Here is a 25,972-nt window from a genome sequence, read left to right as displayed (position 1 = left end):
CCCAATTGCTGATGTTCCAGGCGTGGGCACCACCCTGCAGGTCCTTCTTTCCTAAGCTTTTTCTCTCTTTGGGCTATAATTAGGCGGTATACATACTAGCCACACTGAGTTCAATAATCCCCTTTGGTTGTTGGTTGATCTCTGTATATGTTATACCCTTATGCCTGTTGGGGGTTAGAAGCCAAATTAAGGGATGTCTCTCTTAATACCTAAACCTTTCTTTTCCTAAGACTTTGTTAATTTATAAAGAACAACAATTTATTAAATGTAGGGAGGTGTGTGTGTGTGTGTGTGTGTGTGTGTGTGTGTGTGTGTGGTCTATTTGATATGAGAAAATACAGATCTGTTTGAAATCCACTCATTTCTTTGGTATGCCATTCTTTTTCTTCTTATTTCAACATACTTGGATACTTAAGTAAGATAGCTTGTCATTTACTTTGTTACTTCATGAAAGGCTTGGTTGAATGTCTATACCTTGGTTGTGTAAATTGTAAAAAGATATTCAGTGAGTAACATTTCATAGTGCTGCTAAGAACATTCCACATAGCCAGTTGCTGATTACTGTAAGACCTTAGTGGGTTTCTATTATTGTAGAGGAAAGAACAGACATACTCATGTGTTTTATAATTCTAATTCATACCAATTTATGGCAAAACAGAAATTGTAAATAAATATTGACCTTGCACATATTTTATTAATAGTTAAGCAGAAAAGCATGTGCATGTTAACCCCACTGTAGTGGTAGTATGAGTGTTTGAAATGACATGTTGAATAGTCATGATCCCATAGAATGAAAGAAACTTTTTTTTAAGATTTTATTTCTCTGTAATAACTTTGTTAGAAGTTTATTCATTTCCAAGGGATAAAAATATTTAGTAAACAGCTTATTTATCTATGGAAAAAGAAGTTGAACACATAGCCACTTAAGTATATACACAAGACTATTCTTGGAAGAGAAAGATATCTGTGTCTCCTAGTTGTGTTTCAGATGAGAAAATTAAATGCAGCACACCTTTTGTAGTTGTTTGGAGCAAGAGTCTCCCTATGTAGTTCTAGCTGTCCTGGAACTCACTTTGTAGACCAAACTTACTCCAAACTCACAGAGATCCTCCTGCCTCTGACTCCCAAGTGCTGGGATTAAAGGATTGCCAAACCATGCCCAGCCACAAAACACACTTACTAAAAAAAAAATGGCTTAGCACCCCTTTATTTCTTAGATATTGGGTGGAGGGTGTTTTTCCTTGTGTATATTTAAGGTTTTTAAGTTTTGCTTTCTTGCACTTTTTGAGACAGTTTCACTGTGAGGTTTAGGCATGAACTCACCACCTAGCTCAGGCTGACTTTGCACACGCAGTCTTGTGCTTTGCACACCCAGTCTTGTGCTTCAGCTTGTGGGGGCCAGGACTGTAGGCAGGGGCCATGTGCCTGCTTTGTGCTCTTTGTCTTCAATTCATCATTCCAAAGCCTTTTGATAAAATAGGAAACACAGCTTTTGAGGAAACAGCAGCAGAGTAATTTTTCTAGGGACTTTTCCTTCAGTTATGTGAATACATTTTTAAAAACTAGATGTCATTAAGAAATGTGTTCCTGAGCTGTTATTAGTACCTTCTCTTTAATGCTTCATTGCGAGGTAATTCTCCAATGACCCAAAACGCTAGTGTTCTTTATCTTGGGAATATTTTATAACCCTTTACTGATAAATCTATCTCATAGTCCAAAAAATACAGTGTAGTCCATGTGTCTTAGATGGTCCTCAGCTGTTTGACTTATGGAATCTCATTTTCCAAGAGCTACGCTGCTTACTTGACCTGCCCCTGTGTTTATACAGATAGATATGATTAACTTTCTTTATTGCTTGCTTTTTATTTATTTATTTTTGTCTACCTTTTCAGATGATGTTGAAGGTAAAGGTTTGCATTTTCATATGCATGATGCTTTCGACATAAGACCTGGTAATATAAAAGGACACTGTCAATTGCTGTTTCTTCTGGCTTCTAAAACGCTGACATTGGTTTCAGTGTGTCTGAATCTATTAAAGGGGAATATTTAATAATCTGTCCACACCATGAAACAATTCTAGTGGATCTTTTAATAAATCAAAAATTTCCCCAGATAGTTCCATTTATTCAAATTTGTTTTGTATATACTTCCAGGAAAACAAATTGTTTATAAATAATATTTGAGTATGTGTACACACGTATGCATACATATCTGCTTAGACTGAGTAAGCTGGAAAACACTCAGTTCAGAGAATACACATCTATTGATTTTGTCCCTTTAGAGTACCACATGCACAACTGTGCTCCAGTTACTGACCTTTACAGTGCTTTCTAGAATTCACTGACACTTACTCTCTTGTGACCTGCCTGACTTCCAGTAACTTTTAACAGCAGTTTTTTCTTCATAAATAAAATAATCAAGTTTTCTTTTTATTTTGTTTAACTAATATTCCTAAATACTTTTTAGAATGAGTGAAATATTACCTAAAGTAGATTTAAAATAACGGTTGCCAATACTTAACAGAAAACTAACTTATTAAAATATTGTTTCTACCTTTTGTGGCGTTTGAGTCTGTTGCTTGAAATCAGAAAGTCCCAGAGCATGGCCTTGACTCTTGTCAGGCTGTTTGTGTGCAATGTTATGGATCAGGAGTTATTGTTTCTGTGACTGTTTGTCATGTTTGTGTGGAGCTTTAAAGAGTGCGGAGTCCTTTCCCATCAGTAGCTTACTTAATCCTCAGAGGAGCCTTCGAGGTACGTGTTCCTTCTCTTTCCTCAGATAACGAAACGAAAGACTGGCCATCGTCACTCATACACGGTGACACAGTTTGCAGAAGAACAGTGGCTTCTCTCTCGCTGTCATTTCTGGTTTTTAAATACTCCATGGGTTTTTCAAATGAGTAAAGTGTGGCCAATTTACTTTTCTAACTAGAACTTAGAATTGTGTAGGTTACATAACTGGTTGATAGAAAATTCAGATAAGCATTTAAAAATAGGCATACCTACTTATCTGTCGGGCCACAGTTATCAAAGATTACTTGGTGTTCTCATTTTGTTAGTTAGGACTACTTTAGAACATCTCCTTTTCTTATCTTTTTCGGGGGGCAGGGGGAGGCTTGGATTTTTGAGATAGGGTCTTGTAATATGGTCCCTCACTTTGTAGGTCAGCCTGGCTTAGAACTTGCAGTGATTCTCCTGTCCCTGCCTTCTGAGTGCTGAGATTATAGACAGGCGTGTGCCACCATGCTCTGCTTTATAGATAACCTCCATCTGTACAGCAGTTTTCTTCTCTAGAGTATAGATTGTGAACTTGGTATGGAGTTCCATTGAAAGGTCACACGGTGTTTTTTAAAAGGTTTACACTTCTGGAAAGCATACACCTATAAGTACATTTTAAGAACAAACATATCTGTGTGTTTAGTTAAAAGCTAATTGTATAAATAGATCTGGAAAGTGGTGGGATATATATGTGTGTGAGTATACAGACACACACACACACACACACACACACACACACACACACACACACACACAGACTTAGGAACTAGTCTTTGGCCGGGTGGTGGTGGCGCACGCCTTTAATCCCAGCACTTGGGAGGCAGAGGCAGGTGGATCTCTGTGAGTTCAAGGCCAGCCTTGGGCTACCAAGTGAGTTCCAGGCGCAAAAGCTACACAGAGAAACCCTGTCTCGAAAAACCAAAAAAAAAAAAAAAAAGAAAAAAAAAAAAAACCAAACAAACTAGTCTTTGATTTTACTCTTCTGTTTTAGGTTTATCTTTGCTTTAACAATGGATCACTTTTTTTCCCACTTACATTAAGGGATCACCTATTTTGAAAGGTTAGAGGAAGTGTTGCACGTAATATTTAAACTGAGATTAAAGAGATAAACTCCACTGTGATATAAGTATACCAGTGTGTCAGAATGGTTTGTCTCATGCCTTTGCCTGTATGTAGAATAGATCTAATTGTGTTTTGTTTTGTTTTACTGAGACAGGGTCTTTGTATATAGCTCTGGCTATCCTGCAACTTGCTATGTAGATCAGGCTGGCCTTGAACTCATAGAGATCCACCTGCCTCTGCCTCCCAGAAGGTTGAGATTAAGTGTGCACCACCACGACAAGTTAAATAAAGTTTCTTATGGCTGTAGTTGTGATTTATAACTTAGATACGATTAACTTAATAGTTTTAACAATTTTACTTTATTATACCACTGAAAGCTTTGGGTACTATTGATTAGCTAGTTTGAGGGCATTCCATTAAAGTTTGGAAGTGCTGGGGCTGGAGAGATGGCTCTGTGGTTAAGAGCATTGGCTGCTCTTCCAAAGGACCCCAGGCTCTTTTTCCCAGTCTTCAGATAGTGGCTCACAACCTTCTGGAACTCTGGTCCCAGAGGAGCTTATGCACCCTCTTCTCACCTCTGCAGGCACTGATGCATATGGTCCTCAGGCAAACATGCAGGGAAAACACACATGCACATAAAGTGAAAATAAATAAATCTTGGAGCTGGAGAGATGGCTCAGTGGTTAAGAGCACTGGCTGCTCTTCCAGAGGACCTGGGTTCATTCCCAGCACCTACATGGCAGCTCACAACTGTCTGTAACTCCAGTTTCTGGGAATCTGGTACCCTCTCACTGACATACATGCAGGCAAAATACCAATGCATGCAAAAATAAATAAAATATTTAAAATAAATTAAAAAAAATAAATCTTGGAAGTACTGCCTTAGGGCTATGACTTTTTAAGATTGATGGTTGTCCTGGTTGGTTTTGTCAAGTTGATACAAACTTAAACATATCTAGGAAGAATGAACTTAATTGAAAAAAATGTCACCATAAGATTGGCCTGTAGACAAGAATATAGATGATTGGTATGATTCTTGGTTGGTGATTGATGTGGGAGGGCCCAGCCATTGTCAGTGGAACCACCTATGGGCAGGTGGTCCTGGAGGGTTTAAGCAGTGGTAGTCCGCTCCTTTAATCCCAGCACTCAGGAGGCAGAGGTCTCGTGAGTTCCAGGCCAGCCTGGTCTACAGAGCAAGTTTCAGGACAGCCAAGGCTACATAGAGAAACTCTGTATTGAGAAATAAAAAGAATAAAAATTAAAATAAAAAAAAAGAACCAGGCAGCAGTGGTGCACGCCTTTAATCCCAACACTCGGGAGGCAGAGGCAGGCGGATCTCTGTGAGTTCGAGGCCAGCCTGGGCTACAGAGTGAGTTCCAGGAAAAGCACCAAAGCTACACAGAGAAACCCTGTCTTGAAAAACCAAACATAGGGGTTGGGGATTTAGCTCAGTGGTACAGCGCTTGCCTAGCAAGCTCAAGACCCTGGGTTTGGTCCTCAGCTCTGGGGGAAAAAAAAGAAAGAAAAACCAAACATAATTAATTAATTATTTTAAAAAAAGAAGACATTAGGAGGAGGGAGGGTCTATGGGTGGTATGTGAAGTGAGTAGAAAATTTCTTAAAGAAAAATGAAAAAAAAAAAAAAAGAAGGCAGACTGAGCAAGCCATTAACAGTGTTCTTCCATGGCCTCTGCTTCAGGTCCTGCCCTGAGTGCTTGCCTTATGTTCTTAGTGGACTACAATTGTAAGCTGAAATGACCCCTCCCTCCCCAAGTTACTTTTGGTCATAGTGTTTATCACAGCAGCAGAAACCCTAGTTCAAACTGTGTCTTAGATCAGATTCTACAACACTAGTTGAATTCAAAATGTAGAGCCAAATCGATAATAAACTACAGTATTTTATATGCTATAGTTACAGAATAAATCAAGGATGCTAGCTTTTTGTTTTGTTTTGTTTTTTTGAGACAGGGTTTCTCTGTGTAGCTTTGGAGTCTGTCCTGGAACTCCCTCTGTAGCCCAGGCTGGCCATACTAGCTATTTCTTGATGGGTTATTCTCTCATGTTTGGTACCAGCACTGAATTAACCCTTCTGTTTGGCCTGCATTCCGATGGGCACAAGGGTTTAAGAGTTGTCTTATATAAAAAGGTCCCAAGGTAAATAAACATTACATGCAGTGTTCCCCTCTGAGGCCCCACAGAATTTCCACAGTGAAAAACGGCTGAGCTCTTCTGTCTGGACACTTGTCTCTAGACTCTTGCTTCTGCAAATGCTTGTTACAATGCCCCCTGTTTTTACTGTAGTTTGTAAAGCTTACCAAGGCTCAAAGTACAAGTTAATTATTTGTAATTACTTACATAGAACTATTTCAACATTAAAAAAACAACCGAGGGGCTGGAGAGAGAGATGCTCAGGAGTTAAGAACATTTGTTGCTTTTGTAGAGGACCCAGGTTTGGTTCCCAGCACTCACACGGTGCTTCACAACCATCCATTATGATAGCTTCAAGGCACCAAGCATGTACATGGTGCACATGCATACACACGGGCAAAACACTCGTGCGTGGAAATCAAGAGATAAATAAATCTTTTTAAATTAACAAAAAATATTTTCTAGGATGAGTCCATGAAATCGGTATTTTTTTCCCTTCTTTGACTAGTTTACTTTTCATTTATTCATGTGTTTATTTTTATTTTATGTGTATAGATGTTTTGTGTGCATTCCTGAATGTATATCACTTGCATGCTGGTACCTACAGAGGCCAGAAGAGGGCATAGGATCCCCTAGAACTGGAGTTAGAGACAGTTATGAGCCAACATGTGGTGCTGGGAATTGAATCTCGGTCCTCTGGAAGAGCAGCCAGTGCTCTTAAGCCACTGAGCCATGTCTGCAGCCCCAGTATGCAACTTTAAAGCCTTTCTCTTAGTGGGCACTGAGTTGCTTCTAGTTCAGAACTACTGAAATTTGATTAGATCCATTGTGGGATCCCATTTTCAGGTTCCTGTGGCTTTACCCAGCAGGTCCACACAGAGGACGATTAGGGCCACGGGCCTGAGTGCAGGTGTCTGAGATGGTCTGCACTTGGCTGTGCTGGGGGAGGAGGTCTTTTGCTCCACCCCTTGGCGTCTCTATAAATACCCTGGGGCAGAGACAGTCAGGGCCTGTTGGAAATGGTTCCAGGCCCTCTTGGGGCTATCCTGTATTTTCTGTTTATCTCCGCACTATAAATCCTTCTGTCTAATATTTCCTGCTGCTCACACTCGAGAAAACTCTGGGGAGCTGTGGGGTTGGTGGGTAAACGCCCCGCAATCCATGTTTGTCAACTTTTTTTAATGATTCTGTGGCTGTAACCAACATCACGGTCAAAGGCACTTAGGAGGAAAGCGTTTATTTGGCTTTCACTTCCAAGTCACAGTTTGTCTCTGAAGGCAGGCAGAGCGGGATGTTGAAGCAGAAACCGTGGAAGAATACTGCTTACTGTTTCTGGCTCGTGCTTAGCTTTTTAAATAGAGCCTGGACCACCTGCTCAGGGGACAGTGCCAACCTCAGTGGGCTGAGTGGCAACCCTAAGCTGCTCTCTATGACGCCTTCCCTCAACCCCCACTCCCATCTTTCATCTCCCATGCCCCCAAAACCAGGACCATGAAGGACTCTTACACCTTGAAATTCTATTGTCAGCTTGAGACACAGGCTTGGCCCCCTGGACCACAGCTTCTGAGTACTGACCCCAAGGAAATGCGTTCCTGTTCTCTCAGTGAAGCAGAGATTCTTTCACCTCTGGGAAGCTGATCTCTTGTCAGCCCCAGCAGACCAACATCCCATCGCCCCAGGAAGCACAGTGGTTCTGATCTCTTGATAATCATAGCCGATTCTTGAGCCCCAGCGGATCACTACACAGTCTATCTGAATGAATGTTTCGCCTGCATGATTGTATGCCTGATGCTCACAGAGCTGAGAAGAGGACGTTGGATCCTCTAGAACTTGGGATCGGTGGGTGCTGGGAACCGAATCCAGGCCCTCTGCACCAGCAACAAGTGCTCCGAACTGCTGAGCACCTCTTGGCCCCTGTAGCTTCTTAGTCCACACTGTCACAGACTGTCCCCCTCTGAGACCACACAGCCTGTGTTGTCTGCGTTTCTTTCAGCATTTGGGTCTTTCAGACTCCCACAGAAGGAAGGGCTCATTAGGAATTGGACAAAGCCCCCGGTTCTCTAGCAAACCAGCCCGAGGCGGGAAAGCACATGCTTGGGTGGATTACGATGCCCAGCTCCTGGCACTTACTTTTGTTCTAGTTGCATTCGGTTGCTGTGGCAAACTCAAGGCCACCATCCTGCCTCAGCCTCACGAGTGCTGGGATTACAGGTCTATAAAATTTTACTAAATACTGTAAAGAAATTCTGTGTTAAATTCTGCTTTTATTGCCAAATACTTTTCTATGTTCTTTATGAAAACAGTACTGGATGATCTGAAGATGATTGGTTTAACTTATAATTAAATTACACGAACAAGTAAAAATTAGCAATGAATACTGTTTTGAGATGTACTGATTTGGAGGTATAATTTATGTAAAATAAAATTTGCTCATAGAACTTGTATAGTCTTAACCAGGCAGTGGTGGTGCACGCCTTTAATCCCAGCACTCGGGAGGCAGATGGAATATTTCTGTCACCCTAACTGGTCCATCCCAATTAAAGTCTAACCTGATGTCTTTGAGGAAATAGGAAGTGAGTTGACAAAGATAGCAGCCATACTGTTGAATTACTTACATTCCAGAAAAATTGCCATTTCTGTTTAACTCTTCAGAGAAAGGATACTTTCACATAGCAGCATGTTGAAGTACTTTGTTCTTTGAATCTTACAGAAGAAAATTCTACAAGACCGAGTGAGGATTTGGGAAGCCAGTTTACAGAAATTTTCATTAAGCAGCCAGAAAATGTCACTCTCCTGTTATCTTTGTTGGAGGTAAATAGAGAACCTTGACATTCTGTCATGTTAATAAGCTGCTTGTGTTGCCTTGTGGGTGTTACTGAAGAAGTAATATGTACACACTTTAAAAGGAGGAGAATTTGTTGTGTCATGCTTTCTGAATGCATGTGAGAGATCCACACTCATGCTTTAGGAAACATGTAATCTATTAAAATAATATATGCATCTTATTCCTAGTTTTACAAAGTATTATCATTTAACATTAACTCATTGCTTTTTATTTCTTAAAATTCATTTTTAAAATTCACTGACTTTCTATTTTTCACTTGTTGTAGTTTCTCATTGAACTATTAGCTGAAAATATTTTCCTTGAAAATAGGAATTGAAGTTGTTAAACCATTGAAATTCTCCCATCGCAGGAGTTTGATTTCCATGTCCGCTGGCCCGGCGTGAGGCTGCTGACTTCTCTTTTAAAACAGCTGGGGCCTCCAGTGCAACAGATTGTCCTAGTCAGTCCCATGGGTGAGTGACTTCTGTGCAATCTTGAGGGAAAGTGACCGAAGTGGGGCTGTAATAACTTAGAATTTAAATCAAATCGCTAGTTGCTTTTTTAGTCTGCTTGTATTTTTCTCATGGTTGTGTGTTCTAGGTGTTTCAAGACTAATGGACTTACTGGCAGATTCCAGAGAAATTATACGTAATGATGTAAGTTCAGTTTGGGGGAGGGGAGCATATGATGCTTTTTTCTCACTGTAGTTAGAGTTTTCCTGGCTGGCTCAGGGTCAGGACAAATCTCTCTCACCCGCCAGGCCCACAGCTGCTCAGACCCAACCAAGTAAACACACAGAAACTTATATTACTTACAAACTGTATGGCTGCAGCAGGCTTCTTGTTATCTAGTTCTTATATCTTAAATCAACCCATTTCTATTAGTCTATAAGTTGCCACATGGCTCGTGGCTTACCGGTATCTTAACATCTTGTCATGGCGATGGCTGGCAGCGTCTCTCTGACTCAGCCTTCCACTTCCCAGAATTCTCCTCTCTCCTTGTCCCACCTATCCTTCCTGCCTGGCTACTGTCCAATCAGTGTTTTATTTATTAACCAATCAGAGCAATACATTTGACATACAGAACATCACACAACATCTCACTTTGCAAATAAAATCTTTTTTTTTCCCCTTATGACTTAAGAAAAGTTAGTTTTGGAAAATTGGGGTAATGGCCAGTCATTTAGACCTTTTAAACTTACATTGTTTTGTTTGTTTGTTTGTTTGTTTGTTTGTTTGTTGTGTCTTCTGCCTGGCGAGTATTCAGAGTTATACAAACCATTTTGCTGTTCAGATTTACTGCTTGCGTATGTTACGCTTTCTTCTGTGGTCTTCTGGAGTGCTGACATAGAACTTCACCTCAGAAATGCTTTCCTCCCACAGAGCAGAGGAACCCTTCTGAGATATCAAATGGTGTTGTACTTGGCTTCCTCGTTCCTATCTCACTGGATGTGTGTCCAGAGGATTTTCATTGCTAACCTCTAACTCTGGAGTGTGGCTGTTGTGTAGTCCTTTCCACTCTGCTGTGTCCTTTGATATTTTTGTGTGATTTTGAACTTTGTAACAGCTTCATACAAAGTAAAAATAGGACTAAGCCAAACCCTTGACATGTGTCCATGTGGAATGTGAGATAAATATACTTTAAACTTAACATTTAAAATTTTGTTGTAGTGAGGTTGGAGATGGCTCAGCAGTTACGAGCACTTGCTGCTTTGGGATAGCATTCAGGTTCAGTTTCTAGCACTAGATGGCAGCTCACATGCGTCTGTAACCAGTTCCAGGGCATTCAGCACCTCTGCAGGTACCATTCATGTACATGGTACACACACATAGAGTCAGACAAGCGCTCACACATATAAAATAAAAATACAAATTTTGTAGTATGTATGGCAAGGCAGTATTATAGGAAGTAAAATGCTATAACAATGTACCTTACAAGAAATCAAGCTTTATTCTTCAGTATTTAATAGTTTTACAGTTTTTTATTTGTTTGTTTGTCTTAAGACAGAATCTCAATCTGTAGCCCAGGCTGGGCTTAAAATTTGAGCCTGCTTCCTGCATGCTAGCATTACAGACATACGTCCCTGTATCTGATTTACATGTTCTTTATTTTTTTTAGAACTGTCTTATTAAATGAACATCCACCCAGTTGGAATAATTTGGGATGTTTTTCCATAATTAAAATATGACTATACCGGCCAGAGATATGACTCCACAATTAAGAGGACCAGGGTTTGGTTCTCAGGCCCCACATCAATAGTAGGCTCATATACCTATAACTCTGTTTCCGGTGAGTTAGATGCTGTCTTCTGGCCTCCACAGGCACTTGTATGATGTGGTGCATATACAGACAAACAGGCACATACATACATATTCACATAAGTACATTTTTTTTTTAAGATTTATTTATTTTTTATGTATACAGAAGAGATCTCATTACCGATGGTTGTGAACCACCATGTGATTGCTGGGAATTGAACTCAGGACCTCTGGAATAGCAGTCAGTACTCTTAACCTCTGAGCCATCTCTCCAGCCCCTCAAAAGAACATTTTTAAATTAAATAAAATATGACGATGTATCTTAAACTCAAGGTTTCTTCTCAGCCCCCAGTTTAAATAAGAGGCTGCTGAACCATCAAATGAAATTCTCTTTCCCCCAGTCTTGGTTCATATCATCAGAATTTGTTTTGATTTTTCATATATAAAATTGCTTTTTAACAGATGCCTACCTTGATTCTTTAATTCCTTCTTAGAGCATATATTTTGTATAAAATAAATTATTACATTTTCATGCAACTTTATCAGGTACTTTGATCTTGTCTTAGTTAGGGTTTCTATTGCTGTGAAGAGTCACCATGACCATGTAACTCTTAGAAAGGAAAACATTTAATTAGGGCTGGCTTACAAGTTCAGAGGTTTAGTCCATTATCTTTCTGGTGGCATGTAGGCAGACATGGTGCTGGAGAAGAATCTGAGAGTCTACGTCATGATCCACAGGCAGCAGAAGCAACTGTGTCACTGAGTGTGACTTTAGCATAGATGAGACCTCAAAGCCCACCCCACAGTGACACATTTCCTCCTGCAAGGCCACACCTCCTCCAGCAAAGCCACACCTCCTAATAGTGCCACTCCCTATGGGGCCATTTTCTTTGAAGCCACCACCATCTGTTCTACCCAGTGCCTCTGTGGCCCCACCCCATCATGGTTTAAGTCTGTTTCCCCTAACTCTTTGCTTTGGTTTTTATTTGAGACAGATAAGATGACTGTGTTGGCTTTTGTTAATTTTTATGAATGGAGATTAAGTTTTATTTTTTATTGTAACATCTAACATCTTGATTTTATGTTTTATACCTGTATTTTCTTGTTTCAATTAACCTATTCAGCATAAGAGGGAAATAATCTACTATAATAAATATGAGATTTAAAAATGATAAATTCTGTAGATCCTGTTTTCCTACCTTCAGTCTTTAAAATTCAGTGACATCTGGGTGTGGTAGAACATGTTTTTAGCCCCAGGCACTTTGGAGACAAAGGCAGGAGGATCTCTGTGAGTTTGAGGCCAGTCGAATGAGTATAGAGAGTTAGTTCCAAGGAAGCCACAGCTACATAGTGAGACTCTTCTTGGTATTTAACAACACAGTGTGCCAGAGGATTCAGGATAGTATGCTGTTGTGCACATAAGTGTTCTGAGACACGGGATTTGTGTGTTTACTTACAGTTACACAGCTAGCGAGAGGGCATCGAGTTCCTGCCCACTTTATCAGACTCGGGTACCTGAGTCTGTGCACACCGTCTGTCTTCATTGTGCGGCTAAGTTCAAGTTGGCAGCATTAAGTTAGCAGGGGAATTTGACATCTAAATTCTTTTTGTTACTTTTCATGTTAGCGTTGAAATTTGAAAGTCAGGGGAAAGTGTGGCATGAGCCCAGTGAGATGTGGCTATTCTTAAATTTGTGCAGAAGCTTAGCTGCCCGTTGATAACAGCCAGCCATTCATCTGCCGTTGTGGGACTCAGATAACCTGTTTGCTTGAGGTCCATGTGCTCACCCTCTTCCTCTGAGGTAGTAGCTGTGTTTTCCCCGTGATGTATTTTTGTCTCTCTCACAATGTGGCCACCTAGGGACTCATAGGTACCTGCTTTGTAACACTGAAAGAAAAAACGGATAATAAGGCCAGAGAGATGGCTCATCAGTTCACAATACTGGCCGCTCTTCAGAGGACCTGGGTTCAATTCCCAGCCCACATGCCAGCTCATAACTGTCTGTCATTCCAGTTCCAAGGGGTCCCGTGCCTTCTTATGGCCTCCATAGGCACTGGGCATGCAAGTAGTGTACAGGCTCACATGCAGGCAGAACACCCATACACATAAAAAGAAATGAGTAATAAACAGTAACGTAATTTTTTAATGTGACAAAGTATATAAACTTACACAGCTTAGTAAGCTGCAAAATTAAAAGGGCGAAGACTTAAACTTTCCTTTGTCAGTTCTATAACTTTGACATTCAGCAAATAGGTCTTATCCACATTGATTGGAGATTTTGAAATGTATTAACAGGGTCATAAGTTACCATGATACACAATGGAATATCCCTTATTCCCTTGGCCCAGACAGCTTTGTTGAGCCCCTATCAATGCACACATCTAGAGTCCCCATGTGCACACCTGGAGCCCATCTCCTCCATGACAAATTCTGGATTTCTTTGAGTGCCTGAGGGCATGCTTCTGGAAGCCGGCACCACGGCTGTGCTTGTGAATGTTGGTGGTGCATTCCTGGATTACCACTTCGTTGGTAGCAGGACGGCCGTTCTTTCCACCCCAAGTCAGAAAGGATGAGCACAAAGGACTGTGGGAGGAAGAGCCAGACCTCAAGTAACCGTCTGTAAACTTTGTGCAGGGCATTCTATTCATGAGGCATGACTTTCCATTTCTTCTCCTGTCAATTTAAAATCAAATTGTGAGAATTTGGGGCCAGGTATTTGCAAGAATTCCTGAACTCTGTAGAAATACTTTTAGAATGTGGTGGTATTTGATTTCTTCTCTTTTTTTTTTTTTTTTTTTTTTGGAGCTGAGGATCGAACCCAGGGCCTTGCGCTTGCCAGGCAAGTGCTCTGCTGCTGAACTAAATCCCCAACCCCTATTATTATTATTATTATTATTGTTACTATTACTACTACTACTACTATTACTACTACTACTACTACTACTATTATTTTAAAAAGAGTAGGTCTGGGGATGATCACTCTCCGCTTCTGGAAACTGCATGGTGATGGATGAATATGAAGTAATTGTGTTTTTATCATATACAGTAAAAGATGCCTGTTAGATGTGAACTCTTACCAACTCCCCATTCCTCTATGATCTGTGACCTTCAGAAAAGCAAATTGTTGAACTGTCTCTGCCCTCTATGTCCTTTTGTAGAGAGTGACGTAGTTGGACTTGTAAAATCCTCTTTAGTATAGGGTTCTGTGATTTTAGAGAAATTTTTAGGTGTCCATTAAAGTTGGTCCTCAACTGAATGCCATCTCTCTTCTCCATCAGGGTGTTTTACTGCTGCAGGCACTAACAAGGAGCAATGGAGCAATCCAGAAAATTGTCGCTTTTGAAAATGCTTTTGAGAGGCTGCTGGACATTATTACAGAGGAGGGGAACAGTGACGGAGGTAAGAAGAGGCTGTGTGAAGAGGGCTTTGTATTCACTCACCTTGGAGTAGTCACTGGTTTTACAGCAGTACATAGACATGATTTCAGCCTTTTCCAGGGCACGAGCCTTTAAAGTCGGTGAGACAGGAGTCCTTAGCAGATTATCTCTTAGAAGAAATGAAGCTCTGTGAACATTTAAGCTAGGTAGGGAAGAAAGACCAGAGTCTGTCTGCATTGTGAGTGCACCATGTGAAAAACATAGGTGAGCACGCACACTCACGGCTTCTGCAGTGTTAGAATTTATTGAATAACAACCAACCCCCAAGACATTGTAGTTTCAGAAGCAGCAACTTGCAGACGCTCCCACTTTGCCAACACAGGTTCTTTATAGACATCCTAAGACTAACTCACAGGTCATACATTATACATCACTCAGGAAGTATAGCTCATTAAGTATATGTGTAGGTGCGGACTACACAGAGCTAAGGGCTCCAGCAGAGTTAGGAGGCTTCAGAAGCTGGGGAAGCGGCTAGAACATGGAGCCTGTATGACTGATAATGAACCAAACTCTGCTTCTCAAAAAACTGGAGCAGTTGCAGCTGCCGGTCTTGACTTTAGAGTCGAAATGCAGGAGCAGGGTGGAAGGATTGGTTGTAGAGGGACAAAAGGACAGATGAAGGACAGCAGTTTCAGACAGCAGGACAAACAAGGGACAGTGTGAAAGTAGACTCTGTCAACAGCAGGGACCAAGTAGACTTGAAGGCCCTGGGACAGTCGGGAGTTCTCTGTTCATTCTTGAGGCACATACTGGTGGTCAGGTGACAAATGAGTGGGGTCACCACTGTCCCAGTGCTGAGTGTCCTCTGCTTTATGGGGAACCAAATGGGGGACTTATGCCCTTTCTTTGGTTTTTGTGCTGATGAGTTCTTTCTTTAAAAAATTTGGGTTGGATGGTGCTGGAGAGATGGCTCAGAGGTTAAGAGCACTGGCTGCTTTCCCAGAGGTCCTGAGTTCAATTTCCAGCAATCACATGGTGGCTCACAACTGTCTACAATGAGACCTGGTGCCCTCTTCTGGCCTGCAGGCAGAACATGCAGGCAGAGCACTATATACATAATAAATAAATAAATCTTTTTAAAAAATTGTGTGGCACAGTTGGTAGTGATGGAGGAGGGCTGCATCTGTGTGTGAAGGTTAGAGGACCACTCTGTGGGGTAGTTTCTCATCTTGCAGCTTTAGGTGGGATCAAGGATCAACACAGACTCCAGGCATGGCAAGCACTTGTACCCACTGAGCCTGACAAATTCTTGGATTCTGTTTTCCTGATAAGATCTTAATATGCCCATGTGCTCTACACATCTCAGTTCCCCCCAGTAAATGGATGGGGTCCTTCCTACTCCCAGGAGCACATCTGTGCCTCATGGGTGGAGTTAGAAAGAGGCTGTTTGTTGTTCACCTGTCCTCCTGGGTACAGAGGCCCCTTCCAGCCTTGAAATGGAGTCAACGGCTGCGTTAAAATGAAGTCTTTCTGGGCAAGTCACAGCTTGTTCTTTACAGTTTGGAGGAACTTAAGGCAGGAACAAGCTTGATCTCAAACATTTCTGAACAGTATCTTTCTCATTAGCTCAAGCTGCCCTTCAATTTGTGGTAATTTTGCCTTGGTCTCCAGGTGCTGGGATTATAGCTGTGTGTTCTGAAGATAGGTTAGAATATAAATCTCTAAAAAGGGAGAAAGTAATTTGGTTGAAGACTTGAAGTCTCAGGGAAGCCTTAAAATAGCAAAATTGAACATTCTAGAGCCAGATTTGCTTTCCTTTGAGTTTAAATATTTTAATTGAGCTGGGCACGGTGATGGGTGCAAATACCCAATGCAAACAGCATGGTAAAACAAAGCAGACCCGTAGATACATGTACCTGTATGAAAAGCATGATCCTGAAGAGGAGAAAACTGATGAATGGGACTTCATTAAAATTGAAAAGTTGTAAGTTGGTCGCAGTGGCGCACACCTTTAATCCCAGCACTTGGGAGGCAGAGGTAGGCAGATCTCTGAGTTCGAAGTCTCACAGAGCGAGATCCAGGGCAGCCAGGACTGTACACAGAGAAGCCCTATCTCAAAAAAACCATAAAACAAAACAAAACAAAATAGGAAAGTCGTGTTCTACAAAGGCACTATTAAGCAAATTCAGTAACAAGGCATGGACTGGGAGAAACTATTAGTAAAACTTGTATCTGGAAAAGGACTTGAAAACTTAATAGTGAAAAGAAAAGCAGATGTTAGACTAGTGAAAAGATCCGAACAGACTCATTAAAGAAGAGACTAAGGTTTGCAATAACATACAAAGAATTGCTCGGCATCACGTCATTAGGCACTTGCAATAGAAATGATGAGCTGTGACTACATGCCATTGCAGTGCTGAGAACTCCAGATTCTAACTATTAGATGCTGCTGAGCATATGGAAAAATAGAAACTCATTGCTGATAGGAATGCAAAGGGGTGCAGCCAGTGTGGAAGACACTGGCAGTTTCTTACAATGCTAACCACAATCTTGCTGTGTGATCTAATAGTAATGCTGCTTCATATTTACCTAGATTACATTAAAACTTATATCCACAAAAAAAACAAAACAAAACAAAACCCCTACACTTGAATGTTCATAGAAGCTTTATTCCCATTGCTAAAACTTGGAAGCAAAGCCGGATGGTGGTGGCGCACGCCTTTAATCCCAGCACTCAGGAGGCAGAGGCAGGTGGATCTCTGTGAGTTTGAGGCCAGTCTGGTCTACAGTGAGTTCCAGGAAAGACTCCAAAGCTACACAGAGAAACCCTATCTCAAAAAAACGAACATCAGGGTTGGGGATTTAGCTCAGTGGTAGAGCACTTGCCTAGCAAGTGCAAGGCCCTGGGTTCAATCCTCAGCTTAAAAAACAAACAAACTTGGAAGCCACCAGGATGTCCTTGAGTAGGTGAATGGATAAATGCTAATGGGTTCATAAAATTGGATCTTACTCAGCAATGAAAGGAGTTGTCAAGCCACAGAAAGGTGTCAGGGAATCGTAAGTCCATGCTGCTGAGTGATTCCAGTTTAGTAGCTTTCTGGGAGAGACTGTAGAGGCAATTGTCTGGGATTTGGATAAGGGAAAGGGGATAATAGGGTAGTTTCAGTGATGAGACTATTCTGTTTGGTACTGTAATGGTAAATTCTCAGCTTGTACCTTTGTCAAGACTCAGTTTTGCAGTGTGAAGAGGGAACTGTGATCATCAGCAATATGTGCTGGTGTTTGAGTATCCTTGTAACAGGTGCACCACACCAGTGCATGATGACAAGGAGGGGAACTAAGGAGCGGAGAGCAGGTGGAAGCTGCTTATTCTCCTGTTTCTCTGTAACTATAAGCCCACTCTAAGCAGCTGTTTAGACCTTTTCACATTGACATATTCAGTGTGGTGTGTGCCAGCATATGTGTGGGGGTCAGATCACTTGCAGGAGTTGTGTCTCCTTCCACCATGCGAGTCCTGGAGATTGAACTCAGGTCACAGGCTTATCAGCAAGTGCATTTACCCCACTGAACATACATTTAGTAGGACCACAGGGGTGTGTGTGTGTGTGTGTGTGTGTGTGTGTGTGTGTGTGTGTGTACACACACTAAGGGGCCTAGAGCAGTGAGCGCCTTGCACATTGTACTGCACAGAGAAAGCAGGAACCTTGGTTGTCTAGCACTTGTAGAGGTCAGTGGGAAGGTTTTCACTGAGATACTAACAGAAGCGGTAGTGTAGATGAAACTGCACAGGACAGTGATATTCATAAGCAAAGAAGTAGGAGAAGGATGAACTAGTGGAGAACAGGAACCATGGAAAATAGCCTGAGGAGTGGCCAGATTGAGAAACCCAGAGGGGGAGGGATTCTGAAGAGGAGGCAGGGACAAGTGTCACATGGGTAAGGTGTGATGGAGTCAGTTAATCAATGTTTAATAGTGTGCTATTTTGTATGTATCTTAAGTCTTTGTCTTCTTGTCTCTGCCAGGAATGCAGTGGTACATAGGACATTGAAAGCTCCTATGTTGGTGGATTATAATGTAGTGGAAGGAAGAAGCTTCTAGAAGGCTGTGTATGACAGTCTTAGTCTTCTTGCTCATCAGTACTGAGAACTTGGTATTTAAGCTTGTGTGGGAATATGAAAGTTGGCTTTCTATAGAAGACACTGTGGGCTGAGAGAGAGCACACAGACAGAGGCAGGCGGAAGGCAGGGTCAGAACAGGCTGCCTGCTCTCTCGTACTGACCGTGGAGATGCACACTTGAGAACATTGGGTTGAGTTCTTTTGAATGTCATCAGCCTTAATGCCGCCATTTTACCTTCTTTCTTCAGGTATAGTGGTAGAAGATTGTTTGATTTTGCTTCAAAACTTGTTAAAAAACAACAATTCCAATCAAAACTTCTTTAAAGAAGGCTCATATATTCAACGTATGAAACCTTGGTTTGAAGTTGGAGATGAAAATTCTGGTTGGTCAGCACAGAAAGTGACCAATCTACATTTAATGCTACAGGTATGTGGTCCTTGGCCATCACTGTGGTAGAATTCTGTCAGGGATCCTTTCAGTGAAAAGGAAGTTGCTTCCATTGGCTAAATCCAGGATTCTCAGTTGGTTTTAGGGGAGATGTAAAAACAGTTTTTTAATTTAAAAAATAATATACTCATTGTATATAGTAATGTGCTATACAAGAACATTTTCAGGGCTGGAGAGATGGCTCAGAGGTTAAGAGCATCATCTACTCTTCCAGAGGTCATGAGTTCAATTCCCAGCAACCATATGGTGACTCACAACCACCTATAATGAGATCTGGTGCCCTCTTCTGGTGTGCAGGCAGGACACTATACATAATAAATAAATCTTAAAAAGAAAAAAGAACATTTTCATTAGTTTATTAGTAGTGTACTATGCTTGATTGAGCTTGTTATTATGTCTTGTGTATGGAGGTCAGAAGCCAGCCTAAGGGATACAGTCTTTTTCTTCCATGTGAGCCCTGTGTAGGGTAATTTTATTTACTCAGGTTTCAGGAGCCTTTCCCACTGACTTCTATAAAGACATTTCCATGGAAGTATATATTACATACTGGTCACATGCTTGCCCTGTGCTCCCTCCTCTCTTCCTCTTACCCTCTCCCCTCTTGTTATTTTCCTCAGTTCTGTAGATAGTGTTCATGTAAAAATCTAAAAACCACAAATGACAAGAAATGTATGACATTTGTCTTTTCTGTGACTGGCCTATTTTTTTAAGGATTATTTATTTTCATTTACATCTGTGTGTCTGAGTGAATGATGCCACTTATGAATGGGTACCCATGAATGCCAAAGTAGAGTGTTAGAGACCTAGAAATGGAGTTACTGGGAATTGTGAGTCACCACAGATTCAGGGGCTGAGAACCAACTTGTGTCCTCTGCAAGAGCAGTGGGAGCTCTTAGCCACTGAACTGTCTCTTGTTTCCCATAACTTCATACTTCTGGTGAAAAAATCACTTTTGTCTGTATCCCATACTGTTATTCATTCCCCTGTTGTTGGACATTCACATTGGTTCCCTGACTGAGCTGCAGTGAATGGAGCTGCTGCAGTGACCAGGGACGTGCAAATGTCTCTGCCATAGGTCCACTCGGAGTCCTTGGGTCATGGAGCTGTGTTAGGACTTAGAGAAGAGGAGCTGGAGAGATGGCTCAGTGGTGGAAAACCTTTGTGCTCTTCCAGAGGACCCAGGCTTGGTTCCAGCATTTATATTGGGAAGCATGTATTTGCTTGTAACTCCAGATTCAAGGGATCTGATGCCCTCTTCTGGCCTCTTCACACACATGGCCTATTCATTCTTATAGCCTTCCCTTCCCACATAATAAAATTTTTAAAACAGGGTTTGAGGATTTAGCTTAGAGGTAGAGTACTTGCCTAGCAAACACAAGGCTCTGAGTTGGGTCCTCAGCACCATTAAAAAAAATTTAAAAAATAATAATAAATGAATAAATGTTCTCTCAATGAAGAACATTTCATCTTAGCATTCTTCCCAATTTACTTAACACCAAAAAAAGAAAATTTAAGAATTATTTGTTTATTCATCCATCCATCCATCCACCCATCCACCCATCCATCCATCCATCCACCCATCCATCCATCCATCCACCCATCCATCCATCCACCCATCCACCCATCCATCCATCCATCCATCCACCCATCCACCCATCCATCCATCCATCCATCCATCCACCCATCCATCCATCCATCCACCCATCCATCCATCCATCTGCCCGCCCGCCCGCCCGTCCGTCCGTCCATCCATCCATCCATCCATTCATCCATCCATTCATCCATCCATCCATTCATTCATTCATTCATTTATTTACTTGCTTTTTCAAGACAAGGTTTCTCTGTGTAGCAGCTCTGGCTATCCTGGAACTCACTTTGTAGAGCAGGCTGGCCTCAAACTCACTGAGATCCACCTACCTTTGCCTCCTCAGTGCTGGGATCAAAGGCGTGCATCACCATGTCCCACCTTAAAATTATTTTGAAGAAATGTCAGTTTAAAAATTAATTTACTAGCCAGGTGTGGTGGCACACGCCTTTAATCCCACCACTGGGAAGGCAGAGGCAGGTGGATCTCTGTGAAGTCAAAGCCAGCCTGGTCTACAGAGTGAGTTCCAGATAGCCTGGGCTACACAGAGATACCTTGTCTTGAAAAACAAAACAAAACAAAACAAAAAGTTGATCAACTTGCCTTGCATCCCTCACTGAAATGTCCCTTTCCCATGCTAGTGAGGACCATGATGCCAAGGCAAAGGGACTGAGATGTATTCATCATGATGCTGTCTCCACCTCAGAACACGAGTAGTTGAGTCCATGACTTTGCAGCCACAGTTGGTCTTTCTAGAGACCTGCAGTCAGAGTCTCAGTGTCTCTCTCTCTCTCTCTCTCTCTCTCTCTCTCTCTCTCTCTCTCTCTCTCTCTCTCTCTCTCTCTCTCTCCAGTTTCATGTAGTTTGCTTATCTGAACATGCATCATTGTTTTCCTGTTAGAATAGCTGTGCCCTGATGAAACTGTTTATGCTCCTTGTTCAGTTACAACCCCTCTTCCTAAGCCTTTGGAAACTGAAACTAATAACTTGGTGGAAAGAGGGTAGAGCTTTTCCTCTGAGGACCTGGCTCGCTCTCTCTCCGTTAGGGTCTCACTCTGTTGCCCTGGCCTGACTAAGATTAAGGTGTGTCACCACATCTAGCGAAACATCACTTTTCTAACCTGTTGTTTTGGTTCTGTTTTGTTTTATTGTCTCTCTGCCCCTCTCCCAAAAGTCCTCTATCAGGGAAACAGAGTGTGCGAAAGTCCCATCTGTAGTAATGTTACTGCTTTAGTTGGTTACTTTGGCATATCTACTATAAAGTCATGGTTAACATTCTTGTTAACTGAGTTTTGTCATAAATATTATGTTAGGTATACACAAGTTTTGCATATAAAATATACATGACTAGCTTATGAAAATGTGAGCCTTTGTTTGGTTATTTTGAAGATGTAATTGGGCCTAAATAGTGGTTTGTTTCTGAAACTTGGTGTTCAGGTTCAGAGTAATAATGGAATTGGAGGGATTTAATTAATTAATTAATTAATTAATGAGCCAGCCCCACCTAGTGCATGAGTCTTCTGTCAGGCCTCTAAGCCTCTTTCTCCAGTGTTAGGGGAATTCATTGTAACTCAGGCCACTCTGTTTTCAGACCCACTTTGTCATTAGAAAGTTCACACTTTCTCTGATAGAAGCCTGCCATCCTGTACCTCAATTCAGTTTTGTATAGAATAAGTCTTATTTTGTAAATACTGTGTTTGTTACTTGAGTACAAAAATGACTGAGGCAGATGCTGTTCTGTGAGAGTTCAGATCACCTGAGAGGGAGAACATTAAGCAAATAGCAAAGTGTATTGTGTACTAACACTGTTGCCATAGACGAAAGGGACAGCGCTTAGCTCTGGTGAGCACCTAAGGGGATGCTCCATACAGAGATTTTGTTGCATGGATCAGCTTTGTCTCAAGCTCTTGCAGATGATTTTGAGACTGGGTCTCATCCAAGCAGGCTCATCTTGACTCCTGCTCCTTCTGCCACCACCTCCCAGGTCTGGGACTGCAGGTGTGCTCCACCATGCCTGCTGCAAATCTTTAAAAGACACATTCTATCTCTTCCACAGCTTGTCCGGGTCCTGGTGTCGCCTACCAACCCTCCTGGTGCCACCAGCAGCTGTCAGAAGGCCATGTTCCAGTGCGGGCTGCTGCAGCAGCTTTGCACCATCCTGATGGCTACGGGGATTCCTGCTGATATCCTGACCGAGGTGACTGAGGGCCAGACAGGCCAGTCTGTGGAACTGGGAATCCTAGGAAATCAGACATTAACTCAAGGACAAATAGTAATAGCTAACCATTTTTATGGTAGCTTCCTCACTTACTGCATGAGAATGGCATATTATTTTCTTCAAGTTCCATAATGTACATGTTAAGCTTAGCTGATTGTCAGAGTTTCTATTGCTATGAAGAGACCATGACCATAGCAACTCTTTTTGTTGTTGTTTTTACTTTTTGGTTTTTTGGTTTTTCAAGACAGGGTTTCTTTTTTCATTTTTCTTTATTAAGAAATTTTCTACTCACTCCAATGCTATCCACAGATCCCCCCCTCTTCCCATCCCCCAGCCCTCTTTCCCAAGCCAGTCCACATCCCCACATCCCCCAAATCAAGGTCTCCCATGGGGAGACAGGGTTTCTTTGTGTATCTTTAGAGCCTGTCCTGCAACTCGCTCTGTAGACCAGGCTGGCCTCAAACTCACGGAGATCCACTTGCCTCTGTCTTCTGAGTGCTGGGATTAAAGGCATAGCTACCACTGCCCGGCCACACAGCAACTCTTATAAAGGAAAACATTTAATTGGGGCTGGCTTACAGTTTTAGAGGTGGTGTCCCGGCAGACGTGGTGCATGCTGGAGAAGGAACTGAGGGTTCTACATCTTGACCCTCAGGCAGCAGAAGCACCTATGTCACTGGGCATGGCTTGAGCAGATATGAGACCTCAGAGCCCACCTCCACAGTGACACACTTCCTCCAACAGGGCCACACCTCCTAATAGTGCCACTCCCTATAGGCCATACATTCTAACACATGAGTCTATGGGGGCCATACCTATTCAAACCACCACACTGATCATCTGGAAATGTTTTTCATTAATTTTATTGAACATATTTTTTAAAATAATTTTTTCTTTATTATTATGTGTTTTAAATTTTTATACATCAGCCATGGGTTCCCCTGTCCTCCCCTTCCCGCCCCCACCCCCACCTTTCCCCCAGCCACTCCCCTCCATTCCCATGTCCTCCAGGATCAAGGCACCCCTGGGGATTCATTTAAACCTGGTAGATTCAATACAGGCAGGTCCTGTCACCTCCTTCCAGACTGAGCAAAGTGTCCCTGTGTAAGCTCAAGGTTCCAAACAGCCAGCTCATGCACTAAGGACAGGTCCGGGTCCCACAGCCTGCCTCCCAAACAGATCAAGCTATTCAATGGTCTCACTTATCCAGAGGGCCTGATCCAGCTGGGGGCTCCACAGCCTTTGGTTCATAATTCATGTGCTTCCATTCGTTTGGCTATTTGTCCCAGTGCTTTTTGCAATCTTGGATTCAACAATACTCTGGTTTCTCTTCAGACCGTATAAATCTTTTGCCTTTTATTGAACATATTTAAGAGAAATATATAAATGTTTTTGGAAATGATAATATAATTATATCATTTCCCCTTGTCCTTTCCTCCCAAACATTGCTTCTCTAAAGTGACATCTTTGAGGTGCTCAGTGACTTTTCAGTAAGTAATCCTCAGTGGCCTGGGCAGCTTCATCAGTGTTCTTAAAAGTGAACACAGAGATTTAAACCTCTTGGTTTGCTTGATTTTGTGGCATTTTCTGGATCAAAAGTGAGTAGCAAACCATCCTCAGGTCATTTCAGAACACTTATAAGAGGAGCTTATAGTTTTAATATTAAGAACAAAATTATTAGCCAGGGGGGTGGTAGTGGTGCACACTTTTAATCCCAGCACTCGGGAGGCAGAGACAGGCAGGTGTCTGTGAGTTTAAGGCCAGCCTGGTCTACAGAGCAAGTTGTAGGACAGCCAGGACTACACAGAGAAACTGTGTCTCAAAAACCAAAAAAAGAAAAAAGAAGAAAATCACTTCGTCTCCTTTGACATGCTGTGTAGCCAGAGTTTTTTCGGTCCTGTCTGACCCCCCCAGTTGGACGAATCTCTTCTACCCACATCCCACAGCTGCTTGGTTCCAAATAAACACACAGAGGCTTATATTATTTTCAAACTATATGGCCTAATGGCTCAGGCGTCTTGCTAGCTTGCTCTTACATCTTAAATGAACCCATTTCTATAAATCTGTGTTTTGCTACGTATTCCGTAGCTTTACCAGTCTGTGGGCATCTTGCTTCTCCTTTGGCAGCAGCTGGCCTCTGTCCCTCCTCTGCCTTTCCTCTTCCTGTCTGTCGCTTGTATTTCCTCCTGCCTCTAAGCTGCCTTGCCATAGGCCAATGCGGTTTTTATTTATTAACCAATCAGAGCATCACATATTCACAGAATACAAAAAGACATCCCACAGCAAGGCTGACTGAAAGAACAGTAAAATTTTTACCTTGGTTTATGGCGTTTTGTTTTTGTTTCTTATCTATAAGAATAAAGAAGTTAGTTCACAGAAATATAGATACTTTGTTTAAATTATTTTTTGGTGCTGACAATATAGCTCAGTAAAGATGCTTACTGCCAAACCTGTTGAGATGAATTGGATCCCAGGGACCTACATGGTAGAAGGAGAGAACCGATTCCCACAAGTTGTTCTATGACCTCCATATATGTATCCTGACACATGCACACATGCATAACAAATAAATAAATGAAATAATAATTATGTTTTGTTGGTTAATATATGCACATTAAAAGTACAAATAACAACAAAAGTTTTAGAACAAAACTAGCCATCTTTGGTCTCATTTCTCTCTGCTTTAAGTCAGGTCTTATCCCTACCCCACCCCTAATCACACAGCTTTCTTACTTTGCTTCTTCCTGTCATGCCAAGATTATTTTATGGAATGTGTGTTTAAATTAGTAAGATTTATGTAGAGATATAACATTTGTGAGGCAAGATATCACTCTTGCCCAGGCTGGCCTTGAACTCCAGATTAGTGCTCCTGCCTCAACTTCCTGAGTGCTGAGGTTACAGGCACCAGCCACTGCACTGGGCTGCAGCCTCTGCATTTAATGTGTACATTAGCACTGTTCCTGCTGAGCCAAGCAGAGTTCTGCATCTATTGGAAGAGGGCATATTGTGTGTCTAGCTCCGACATGAGCTGTCACTGCATTCTGTTTCATTTTACAGCTCTGTGTAACGGTACACCCTATCTTCTCAGCACATTCTCCCGACACCAGTCCTGGAAGTTCCAGCCTGCTCCATCTGAGCTGAAGTTGAGCTGCTCAGCT

At 41.9% G+C, this 25,972-nt stretch overlaps 1 protein-coding gene across 4 annotated transcripts in view; it reads left to right on the top strand.

Annotated features, from left to right (window-relative positions):
* Positions 1-25,972, top strand: part of Uso1 (USO1 vesicle transport factor) — a 72,042-nt gene that overhangs the window by 19,084 nt on the left and 26,986 nt on the right. For 2 of the 4 annotated variants that reach the window (XM_036201059.1, XM_036201061.1), the window contains exons 5-11: positions 1,893-1,904; positions 8,698-8,798; positions 9,182-9,284; positions 9,412-9,467; positions 14,348-14,468; positions 18,812-18,990; positions 22,653-22,793. In XM_036201059.1, the coding sequence (XP_036056952.1) occupies positions 1,893-1,904; positions 8,698-8,798; positions 9,182-9,284; positions 9,412-9,467; positions 14,348-14,468; positions 18,812-18,990; positions 22,653-22,793 (713 nt within the window). The remainder of the gene's footprint in view (positions 1-1,892; positions 1,905-8,697; positions 8,799-9,181; positions 9,285-9,411; positions 9,468-14,347; positions 14,469-18,811; positions 18,991-22,652; positions 22,794-25,972) is intronic. The other 2 variants (XM_036201060.1, XM_036201062.1) reach the window with 1 other exon arrangement.

This window comes from Onychomys torridus, chromosome 10 (genome assembly GCF_903995425.1).
Source record: "Onychomys torridus chromosome 10, mOncTor1.1, whole genome shotgun sequence".
NCBI lineage: Eukaryota > Metazoa > Chordata > Mammalia > Rodentia > Cricetidae > Onychomys > Onychomys torridus.
This window is presented reverse-complemented; position numbering and strand designations above follow the sequence as displayed.